Consider the following 11864-nt stretch of genomic DNA (forward strand, 5'->3'; position numbering starts at 1 on the left):
CCATTGGCCTCATGGTGAAAACATCCCTAATAATAATAATTCTGGTAGAAGATCCCTGCCGGGGTGGCAGGTAGCCTAGTGGTTAGAGCATTGGACTAGTAACCGAATGGTTTCTGGATCGAATCTCTGAGCTGACAAGGTAAAAATCTGTTGTTCTGCCCCTGAACAAGGCAGTTACCCCACTGTTCCCTGGTAGGCTGCCATTGTAACTACACATTTGTCTAACTGACTTGCCTAGTTAAATAAAATAAATTAAGATGTTCCATGGGTCATGGTTTCAATTTCATTCATGTAGACTACTTACCCAGTCTGGTCATTATGGAGACAGTGCCTTTCAAATTAATTTGATTGGTGACCATCACGGATTCAAATAGCCCAAGGGGGTAGTCAGTTGAAATAAACTGATTGAAGACCATTGGAGCTGGCTGACAAGGATCGCCTATTTACACATTCCTGGCGCCAGCAGTAGATTATAATTGGCCAAATAATTGTTCTCTGAGACATTTAATTGTATTGCCAAAACGGATTACATAAAATACATGTGAAAAAGCCAAAGACCACGAAGGAAATGTATAAATAAACTGAATAAGCAACAATCACATCTAAGAGTTCTTCAAACGAGTTTCTTTGTTTTTTCATAGAAGCACAGACTATTGTTGTTGACGTGCATCATAAACTATATATTGCACAATCACAATACAGCCAGCAACAACACTAAGAGATGATAACTTCGAACGCGGAGTGGCACATCTTGAGGAACTAACCACGAGCCGAGCCGCACATCCTCACATGCGCGCGCTCTCCAGTTTACAGGCGCGCGGCCGTCCCAGGACAGTATAAAAATCCCGGCGAACTGTCCCAAGAGCACGGAAAGAACTGGATTTCTTAGGTGAGTGGGGACAACTAATGGGCACCATATAGTCTACAAACGCGCTTTAGTCATGAGTGAAAGAGCTAGTTTTTAGTAGAAATATAAAGCATCTCTTAAAGTAGGCGAGATTTCATACCGAGATAGAGACTACTTATAAATTATTGCATTAAGGTTAGGCTACTGTAGCCTACACATTGGCTTTGCAAAGCAAGTAATTCATCTTCTGACTGTAGTGTGCAGATTAACCAGACCAAATGTATGGTAAAACTGTTAAAAATAGATTATTTGTAGGGGAAACTACAATACCTTATTAGTTTTTTAGCATAATGACTGGATTTAAAGTTTAATCTGAAACTTTTAATTGCATAGAACTAGTTTAGTTGCTATTCTAAAATAGCTCAGTGAGTACAGTTATGGACATTTAGCGTAAGTATTCTACTTTCTTTAAAAAATATTCTGCCAATTATTCCAATGTATTACCATTGTATATTTGTATATCGTTGTATTTATTTTCTATAGCTTTGATAGACAACCACTGTCTGACATGGGTATATGTCTGTTTTCATAGGTGTATCTGTCTGTCAATCAATCATGAAGGCTGTGGCAATAATCCTTGCTCTGGCAGTCATCTCTGGTAAACCTGGGTTTACACTGTTCCCTTTTGACACTGTTATCAATTTATACAGTGCCTTGCAAAAGTATTCATACCCCTTGAATTTCTTCACATTTTACTGTGTTAGAAAGTGGGATTAAAATGGATTTAATTGTAATTCATTACAATTAACGACTATATTTTTGTTATGAATTGTTTATTAATCTTTTTTTTAAATGTTTGAATTTGTCTTCTACTTTGACATTACAGATGTTAAGTAGATTGCTGACAAAGAAATGACAATGAAATACATTTTAATGCCACGTTGTAACACAATAAAATGTGAAGAAAAGGTACTGTATATACAGTATATATATATTTAGTATTAGTAAACTGTATATACAGTATATATATATTTAGTATTAGTAAACTGTATATACAGTATATATATATTTAGTATTAGTAAACTGTATATACAGTATATATATATTTATTATTAGTAAACTGTATATACAGTATATATATATATTTAGTATTAATAAACTGTATATACAGTATATATATATTTAGAATTAGTCAACTGTATATATATTTAGTATTAGTCAACAGTATATATATTTAGTATTAGTCAACTGTATATATATTTAGTATTAGTCAACTGTATATATATTTAGTATTAGTCAACTGTATATATAGTATATATATTTAGTATTAGTCAACTGTATATATAGTATATATATTTAGTATTAGTCAACTGTATATGCAGTATATATATTTAGTATTAGTCAACTGTATATATATTTAGTATTAGTCAACTGTATATATAGTATATATATTTAGTATTAGTCAACTGTATATATAGTATATATATTTAGTATTAGTCAACTGTATATGCAGTATATATATTTAGTATTAGTCAACTTTATATATAGTATATATATTTAGTATTAGTCAACTGTATATGCAGTATATATATTTAGTATTAGTCAACTGTATATGCAGTATATATATTTAGTATTAGTCAACTGTATGTGCATGACTCCTTGCTGAAATCAGTCTTTAAGATCAACTCTTACAATACTGTAACACTTGTATAATTAGGCTTCATACTGTACCAAGGCTCCACACTCTCATTACCAGACTGGATTTAACCTCCCTGATGGTGTATATTATGGACACCTCACCTCAGAGCTCTCTGTCTCCCCCTGCAGGCTGCCATGCCCGCGCTGTGCGCCAGGCAGAGGCCCTCCAGAACCACTGGGAGGAGAACGTTGAGCGCTTCTGGACCTACGTGTCTGAGATCAACAGCAGAGCCGACGGACTGGTGGAGAACCTCAAAGCCTCCCAGCTCAGCAGAGAACTTGAGTGAGTGGCACATTGTAACACAATTTCATTCTGAAGTGATATAGGCTCATACACTTTACTTCATCGCTCTCCATTATCACCTTGTGCTGTGTGACTGTCCCTGACCAAGCCTCCCTGCTTTCCTCCTCTCTCCCCAGTCCTCCCCCTGTGTCCCTGACCAAGCCTCCCTGCTTTCCTCCTCTCTCCCCAGTCCTCCCCCTGTGTCCCTGACCACGCCTCCCTGCTTTCCCCCTCTCCCCCCCGTCCTCCCCCTGTGTCCCTGACCATGCCTCCCTGCTTTCCTCCTCTTTCCCCAGTCCTCCCCCTGTGTCCCTGACCACGCCTCCCTGCTTTCCCCATCGCCCCCCGTCCTCCCCCTGTGTCCATGACCACGCCTCCCTGCTTTCCCCCTCTCCCCCCCGTCCTCCCCTGTGTCCCTGACCAAGCCTCCCTGCTTTCCTCCTCTCTCCCAGTCCTCCCACCGTGTCCCTGACCAAGCCTCCCTGCTTTCCCCCTCTCCCCCCGTCCTCCCCTGTGTCCCTGACCAAGCCTCCCTGCTTTCCTCCTCTCTCCCCAGTCCTCCCCTGTGTCCCTGACCACGCCTCCCTGCTTTCCTCCTCTCTCCCCAGTCCTCCCCTGTGTCCCTGACCACGCCTCCCTGCTTTCCCCCTCTCTCCCCAGTCCTCCCCTGTGTCCCTGACCACGCCTCCCTGCTTTCCCCCTCTCTCCCCAGTCCTCCCCTGTGTCCCTGACCAAGCCTCCCTGCTTTCCTCCTCTCCCCCCGTCCTCCCCTGTGTCCCTGACCATGCCTCCCTGCTTTCCCCCTCTCTCCCCAGTCCTCCCCCTGTGTCCCTGACCACGCCTCCCTGCTTTCCCCCTCTCCCCCCGTCCTCCCCCTGTGTCCCTGACCATGCCTCCCTGCTTTCCTCCTCTCTCCCCAGTCCTCCCCCTGTGTCCCTGACCACGCCTCCCTGCATTCCCCTCTCTCCCCAGTCCTCCCCCTGTGTCCCTGACCATGCCTCCCCTCTCTCCCCTGTCCTGTACCCTGTGTACCCCTGTGTCCCTGACCATGCCTCCCCTCTCTCCCTGTCCTCCCCCTGTACCCCTGTGTACCCCTGTGTCCCTGACCATGCCTCCCTCTCTCCCCTGTCCTCCCCCTGTACCCCTGTGTCCCTGACCATGCCTCCCCTCTCTCCCCTGTCCTCCCCCTGTACCCCTGTGTACCCCTGTGTCCCTGACCATGCCTCCCCTCTCTCCCCTGTCCTCCCCCTGTACCCCTGTGTACCCCTGTGTCCCTGACCATGCCTCCCCTCTCCCCCTGTCCTCCCCCTGTACCCTGTGTACCCCTGTGTCCCTGACCATGCCTCCCCTCTCTCCCCTGTCCTCCCCCTGTACCCCTGTGTCCCTGACCATGCCTCCCCTCTCTCCCCTGTCCTCCCCCTGTACCCCTGTGTACCCCTGTGTCCCTGACCATGCCTCCCCTCTCTCCCCTGTCCTCCCCCTGTACCCTGTGTACCCCTGTGTCCCTGACCATGCCTCCCCTCTCTCCCCTGTCCTCCCCCCTGTACCCCTGTGTACCCCTGTGTCCCTGACCATGCCTCCCCTCTCTCCCTGTCCTCCCCCTGTACCCTGTGTACCCCTGTGTCCCTGACCATGCCTCCCCTCTCTCCCCTGTCCTCCCCCTGTACCCCTGTGTACCCCTGTGTCCCTGACCATGCCTCCCCCTCTCCCCTGTCCTCCCCCTGTACCCCTGTGTACCCCTGTGTCCCTGACCATGCCTCCCCTCTCTCCCCTGTCCTCCCCCTGTACCCTGTGTACCCCTGTGTCCCTGACCATGCCTCCCTCTCTCCCCTGTCCTCCCCCTGTACCCCTGTGTACCCCTGTGTCCCTGACCATGCCTCCCCTCTCTCCCCTGTCCTCCCCCCTGTACCCCTGTGTACCCCTGTGTCCCTGACCATGCCTCCCCTCTCTCCCCTGTCCTCCCCCTGTACCCCTGTGTACCCCTGTGTCCCTGACCATGCCTCCCCTCTCTCCCTGTCCTCCCCCTGTACCCTGTGTACCCCTGTGTCCCTGACCATGCCTCCCCTCTCTCCCCTGTCCTCCCCCTGTACCCCTGTGTCCCCTTATGTCTACCTCTACCCACTTTATGACCATCTCTGACCATGCCTCCCTCTCCGCAGCACCCTGATCACTGACACCGTGGCTGAGCTGACCGTGTACAGGGAGGACATCCAGACCAAGTTGGGGCCCTACGCCCAGGACACAGCCGCCCTGCTGGGCCAGGACCTGCAGCTTCTGACCACCAAGCTCCAGACCGACATGGTTGACGCCAAGGAGCGCAGCACACAGTACCTGGGAGAGCTCAAGACCATGATGGAGCAGAATGCTGATGATGTCCACAACCGCGTCAACACCTACACCCGCAAACTGAAGAAACGCCTTAACAAGGACACAGAGGAGATCCGCAAGTGAGTATAGATGGCAACAGCTAATGTACTGTAACAGCTTGATCCAACATAGAATAATATGTCTTCCAAGTGATGCTAACCCCCTCTGCCTCTCCCACCCAGCACCGTGGCTACCTACCTGGGAGAAATTCAGTCCCGTACCTCCCAGAACATGGATCTCGTGAAGGAGCGTGTGGAGCCCTTCGTGAGTCAGGCCCACGACACCGCCGCCCAGAGGCTGGGCAGCTTCACTAACCTTCTGAAGAACCAGGCCCAGGACTTGAGCCAGCAGGTCTCCACCCAGGCCGAAGGCATGCGCAAGCAGCTGGAGGCCACCGCCGAGGACCTGCGCACCACCCTGGAGGGCAAGATCGATGAGCTCAGCAGCCTGATCGCCCCCTACGCCGCCAAGATCCGTGAGCAGCTCCAGACCGCCATGGACAAGGTCAAGGAGACCACCGTCTAAATGGACCCAGGGGAGGGAGGGGTTTGGAGGACTGGTGTCCCGCCACTACACCCCTGTTTAAGTAGGGGTGGGGGTTGTGAAGCACTGTGCCACCATTCACCTAGCTACCACAGAGAGGAGGAGGGAGTTAAGTGTTACTGATGCTGTTTTCACTGTGTTGGCACTGTTTGTTTTGGTTGAGGGGGGTTGATAGAGAGAGAGGGGTGAGGATGACAGAGCTTTGAAGGGGTCTTGAGCAGACAAACAGTCCTTTGTGTCTGTTCAGGCCTGTTCAAACACACAAGAGGCCATTGTTTTTAACCTGCTTCCCTTGTCTTCCTCGTTATAAGTGCTCTAGATGTCTCCTCCAAATTGTTCTACTAATCTGCATCAGGTTTCTAAGGCTGCTGTATGGGATACAAGTGGGGTTGAAACAGTATCTAACAATCGTGAGCCAAATTGTCTCCGTCCCATTCCAGCGCTGTCCTTCATTTCAATAACTGCACTGAATTAAGACTGGGCTTATCTCCAGCACTAGCATCAGTCTGTCCAGAACCAAAGGAGCAGAACCACTCCGTTCCTTGCTTGTCTGTGATTCTGTATCTACACCTGCTTTGTAGGCTCTGTATTTGTTGTGATTTATATAGGAGTGTATTTACTATGACTGTGATATGACACGAATATGACAATGAAACTAAAAGGTATACTTCACAGGGTCCATATACTACCTGTCTGTATTAATTCAGTTTGGCCAGAGTGTCTCTGCCATTTCACAATGTAACACGCCCTGCTGCTCACTGTTCATCTGGCTGTCTGGCTGTTTGGCTGTCTGGCTGACTGCAGTGTGCTCCCCAGCGCTGCGGAAATAAAATATGCCTGTTGCTCAATTGTCAGTGTGTTCTTTACTTGTCAAACATTTATCAACTTTTTTCAACTTTTACATTTATTTTTATTTACAATGACAAATGAGGTAGTTAATATAGCTGAATAGATGGATCTTCATCTTACAATTTATGGTTGATGAACACACAAAGCAAATCATGTATAAATTCCCTCTATCATGCACCATGTTCTGATAACAATGATAAGCTGAACCAGGTTAGTTACGGCTGGGGTTGGAGCGAGAACCTACAGGAGGGTGGCTCTCCGGGAACCGTGTTGGAGCGAGAACCTACAGGAGGGTAGCTCTCCGGGAACAGGGTTGGAGCGAGAACCTACAGGAGGGTGGCTCTCCGGGAACAGGGTTGGAGCGAGAACCTACAGGAGGGTAGCTCTCCGGGAACAGGGTTGGAGCGAGAACCTACAGGAGGGTGGCTCTCCGGGAACAGGGTTGGAGCGAGAACCTACAGGAGGGTGGCTCTCCGGGAACAGGGTTGGAGCGAGAACCTACAGGAGGGTGGCTCTCCGGGAACAGGGTTGGAGCGAGAACCTACAGGAGGGTAGCTCTCCGGGAACCATGTTGGAGCGAGAACCTACAGGAGGGTAGCTCTCCAGGAACAGGGTTGGAGCGAGAACCTACAGGAGGGTGGCTCTCCGGGAACAGGGTTGGAGCGAGAACCTACAGGAGGGTAGCTCTCCGGGAACAGGGTTGGAGCGAGAACCTACAGGAGGGTAGCTCTCCAGGAACAGGGTTGGAGCGAGAACCTACAGGAGGGTGGCTCTCCGGGAACAGGGTTGGAGCGAGAACCTACAGGAGGGTGGCTCTCCGGGAACAGGGTTGGAGCGAGAACCTACAGGAGGGTGGCTCTCCGGGAACAGGGTTGGAGCGAGAACCTACAGGAGGGTGGCTCTCCGGGAACAGGGTTGGAGCGAGAACCTACAGGAGGGTAGCTCTCCGGGAACCGTGTTGGAGCGAGAACCTACAGGAGGGTAGCTCTCCGGGAACAGGGTTGGAGCGAGAACCTACAGGAGGGTGGCTCTCCGGGAACAGGGTTGGAGCGAGAACCTACAGGAGGGTAGCTCTCCGGGAACCGTGTTGGAGCGAGAACCTACAGGAGGGTGGCTCTCCGGGAACAGGGTTGGAGCGAGAACCTACAGGAGGGTGGCTCTCCGGGAACAGGGTTGGAGCGAGAACCTACAGGAGGGTGGCTCTCCGGGAACAGGGTTGGAGCGAGAACCTACAGGAGGGTAGCTCTCCGGGAACAGGGTTGGAGCGAGAACCTACAGGAGGGTGGCTCTCCGGGAACAGGGTTGGAGCGAGAACCTACAGGAAGGTAGCTCTCCGGGAACAGGGTTGGAGCGAGAACCTACAGGAAGGTAGCTCTCCGGGAACAGGGTTGGAGCGAGAACCTACAGGAGGGTAGCTCTCCGGGAACAGGGTTGGAGCGAGAACCTACAGGAGGGTGGCTCTCCGGGAACAGGGTTGGAGCGAGAACCTACAGGAGGGTGGCTCTCCGGGAACAGGGTTGGAGCGAGAACCTACAGGAGGGTAGCTCTCCGGGAACCGTGTTGGAGCGAGAACCTACAGGAGGGTAGCTCTCCAGGAACAGGGTTGGAGCGAGAACCTACAGGAGGGTGGCTCTCCGGGAACAGGGTTGGAGCGAGAACCTACAGGAGGGTAGCTCTCCGGGAACAGGGTTGGAGCGAGAACCTACAGGAGGGTAGCTCTCCAGGAACAGGGTTGGAGCGAGAACCTACAGGAGGGTGGCTCTCCGGGAACAGGGTTGGAGCGAGAACCTACAGGAGGGTGGCTCTCCGGGAACAGGGTTGGAGCGAGAACCTACAGGAGGGTGGCTCTCCGGGAACAGGGTTGGAGCGAGAACCTACAGGAGGGTGGCTCTCCGGGAACAGGGTTGGAGCGAGAACCTACAGGAGGGTAGCTCTCCGGGAACCGTGTTGGAGCGAGAACCTACAGGAGGGTAGCTCTCCGGGAACAGGGTTGGAGCGAGAACCTACAGGAGGGTGGCTCTCCGGGAACAGGGTTGGAGCGAGAACCTACAGGAGGGTAGCTCTCCGGGAACCGTGTTGGAGCGAGAACCTACAGGAGGGTGGCTCTCCGGGAACAGGGTTGGAGCGAGAACCTACAGGAGGGTGGCTCTCCGGGAACAGGGTTGGAGCGAGAACCTACAGGAGGGTGGCTCTCCGGGAACAGGGTTGGAGCGAGAACCTACAGGAGGGTAGCTCTCCGGGAACAGGGTTGGAGCGAGAACCTACAGGAGGGTGGCTCTCCGGGAACAGGGTTGGAGCGAGAACCTACAGGAAGGTAGCTCTCCGGGAACAGGGTTGGAGCGAGAACCTACACGAAGGTAGCTCTCCGGGAACAGGGTTGGAGCGAGAACCTACAGGAGGGTAGCTCTCCGGGAACAGGGTTGGAGCGAGAACCTACAGGAGGGTGGCTCTCCGGGAACAGGGTTGGAGCGAGAACCTACAGGAGGGTAGCTCTCCGGGAATAGGGTTGGAGACCCCTGACATACAATAATTCAGTTTTGGTCTTTATAAACCACAATGTAAGTTGAATTGAGATCGTTAGGTTATAATGTCACGTAACATCACATCTGGAGGCCACAGAAATTGGTTGGACAGAATGTCTTCTTTTCTATCATATTTTCCCATCCCCAGATCCAATGTCTTTAACCCCGAAACACCAACCCTAAACCCCCTGTAGGCAGTTCTCTACTACCTGTACACTCATAAACACACACGTTCCTTATAATACACTTTCTTCAGGCTGTTGTTACATACATTTATAGGGATAACTTCTACAAGGGAAATGTCTGATGATTTTCAGTAAGGCCTTTTTTCAGGGTGCCTATCCTTCTCCCTAACCCACATCCCCCTTTCACCATTTCTTTTAGGACCCTCCCCCACCACCCATACACCCCTCTCCACACACACTGTCAATTCCTCCTAATCTTTACAGATGGTGCTTGATTGACTAAACACTAAAGGACCTTTCCACCCCCTCCTGCCCTGCAGGTCTTTCTTTCTCTTTTGTCCCCTTTCCTCCCTCCTTCCGTACCTCCCTCCCTCTCTCCCTGCTTCCCCGGTCCTGGCTTGTCGGGATCTGCTCTCACATTCCTTTCTCGTTATCCCAGCAGGTTTCAGGAACCATATTTGTGTTTTCATCTACTACAGTTGAAGTCGGAAGTTTACATGCACCTGAGCCAAATACATTTAAACTCAGTTTTTCACAATTCCTTGACATTTAATCCTAGTAAAAATTCCCTGTCTGAATTTTAAGAATGTGAAATGTCAGAATAATAGTAGAGAGAATGATTTATTTGAGCTTTTATTTTTTTCATCACATTCCCAGTGGGTCAGAAGTTTACATACACTCAATTAGTATTTGGTAGCATTGCCTTCAAATTGCTTAACTTGGGTCAAACATTTCGGTAGCCTTCCACAATCTTCCCACAATAAGTTGGGTGAATTTTGGCCCATTCCTCCTGACAGAGCTGGTGTAACTGAGTCAGGTTTGTAGGCCTCCTGACAGAGCTGGTGTAACTGAGTCAGGTTTGTCGGCCTCCTTGCTTGCACATGCTTTTTTAGTTCTGCCCACAAATGTTCTATAGGATTGAAGTCAGGGCTTTGTGATGGCCACTCCAATACCTTAACTTTTTCTGTCCTTAAGACATTTTGCCACAACTTTGGAAGAATGCTTGGGGTCATTGTCCATTTGGAAGACTCATTTGCGACCAAGCTTTAACTTCTTGACTGATGTCTTGAGATGTTGCTTCAATATATCCACATAATTTCCCTTCCTTATGATGCCATCTATTTTGTGAAGTGCACCAGTCCCTCCTGCAGCAAAGCATCCCCACAACATGATGCTGCCACCCCCGTGCTTCACGGTTGGTATGGTGTTCTTTGGTTTGCAAGCCTCCCCCTTTTCCCTCCAAACATAACGATGGTCATTATGGCCAAACAGTTCTATTTTTGTTTCATCAGACCAGAGGATATTTCTCTAAAAAGTACGATCTTTGTTCCCATGTGCAGTTGCAAACCGTAGTGTGGCTTTTTTATGGCGGTTTTGGGGCAGTGGCTTCTTCCTTGCTGAGCGGCATTAGAGGTTATGTCGATATAGGACTCGTTTTACTGTGGATATAGATACTTTTGTACCTGTTTCCTCCAGCATCTTCACAAGGTCCTTTGCTGTTGTTCTGGGATTGATTTGCACTTTTCACACCAAAGGACGTTCATCTCTAGGAGACAGAACACGTCTCCTTGATGAGCGGTATAACGACTGCGTGGTCCCATGGTGTTTATACTTGCATACTATTGTTTGTACAGATGAACGTGGTACCTTCAGGCATTTGGAAATTGCTCCCAAGGATGAACCAGACTTGTGGAGGTCTACAATTTTTTTTCTAAGGTCTTGGCTGATTTCTTTTGATTTTCCCATGATGTTAAGCAAAGAGGCACTGAGTTTGAAGGTAGGCCTTGAAATACATCCACAGGTACACCTCCAATTGACTCAAATTATGTCAATTAGCCTATCAGAAGCTTCTAAATCCATGACATCATTTTCTGGAATTTTCCAAGCTGTTTAAACGCACAGTCAACTTAGTGTATGTAAACTTCTGACCCACTGGAATTGTGATACAGTGAATTATAAGTGAAATAATCTGTCTTCTAAACAATTGTTGGAAAAATGACTTGTGTCATGCACAAGTAGATGTCCTAACCGACTTGCCAAAACTATAGTTTGTTAACAAGAAATGTGTGGAGTGGTTGAAAAACTAGTTTTAATGACTCCAACCTAAGTGTATGTAAACTTCCCACTTCAACTGTATGTTTATAGATAGTCCATCCTTCTCTCCCATCTAAGATACACAGACGTGCACGAAGGTACACACGCAGGTACATAGGTACACAAATGCTTTTTATGGATCTATAGTTTTTATGAATCTATAATTTTTGCACTTTGAATATCGCTGACCTTGCTGCTATCTTGGACAGAGTCTGTGTTGCAAAATAGATTTTATCTAAGAGATTTTAGGTATATACCTGGATAAATCGTGTTGAAAAGAACATGTAAACACCAGAAACACACAGTAATAGTAAGTTATTCTGTCAGAGCAAACAAAGCATGGAGTTTTTTGAGTGTAGTTAATTAACAGAAAGTGTGCTTCACAAAGTTTGCCTCTGAAGCGTAGGATAGAGGCCAGCAAGTAAACATTTAGGCTGGAAGCCAGGCAGTGAAGGCCACCACTTATCCCTCCTCTC

The 11864-nt window shown here is 49.0% G+C and overlaps 1 protein-coding gene across 1 annotated transcript; it reads left to right on the top strand.

Moving 5' to 3' along the window:
- The first annotated feature begins 817 nt into the window (after positions 1-817).
- On the top strand, positions 818-5806 carry LOC115101737 (apolipoprotein Eb-like). Its single transcript, XM_029621206.2, has 5 exons — positions 818-889; positions 1440-1505; positions 2675-2828; positions 4988-5275; positions 5378-5806. Exons 2-5 carry the CDS (start codon positions 1463-1465, stop codon positions 5718-5720), a joined length of 828 nt encoding a protein of 275 aa, XP_029477066.1. The 5' UTR covers positions 818-889; positions 1440-1462; the 3' UTR covers positions 5721-5806.
- Positions 5807-11864: the final 6058 nt, after the last annotated feature.

The sequence above is a fragment of the Oncorhynchus nerka genome, linkage group LG3 (assembly GCF_034236695.1).
Source record: "Oncorhynchus nerka isolate Pitt River linkage group LG3, Oner_Uvic_2.0, whole genome shotgun sequence".
NCBI classification, from domain to species: domain Eukaryota; kingdom Metazoa; phylum Chordata; class Actinopteri; order Salmoniformes; family Salmonidae; genus Oncorhynchus; species Oncorhynchus nerka.

Excerpts from the sequence above, each read along its gene's own strand:
- LOC115101737 (XM_029621206.2), top strand. The coding sequence starts at position 1,463 with ATGAAGGCTGTGGCAATAATCCTTGCTCTGGCAGTCATCTCTG. Across the intron at positions 1,506-2,674 it reads TGCTCTGGCAGTCATCTCTG|GCTGCCATGCCCGCGCTGTG; the intron begins GTAAACCTGGGT and ends CTCCCCCTGCAG. Across the intron at positions 2,829-4,987 it reads CAGCTCAGCAGAGAACTTGA|CACCCTGATCACTGACACCG; the intron begins GTGAGTGGCACA and ends CCCTCTCCGCAG.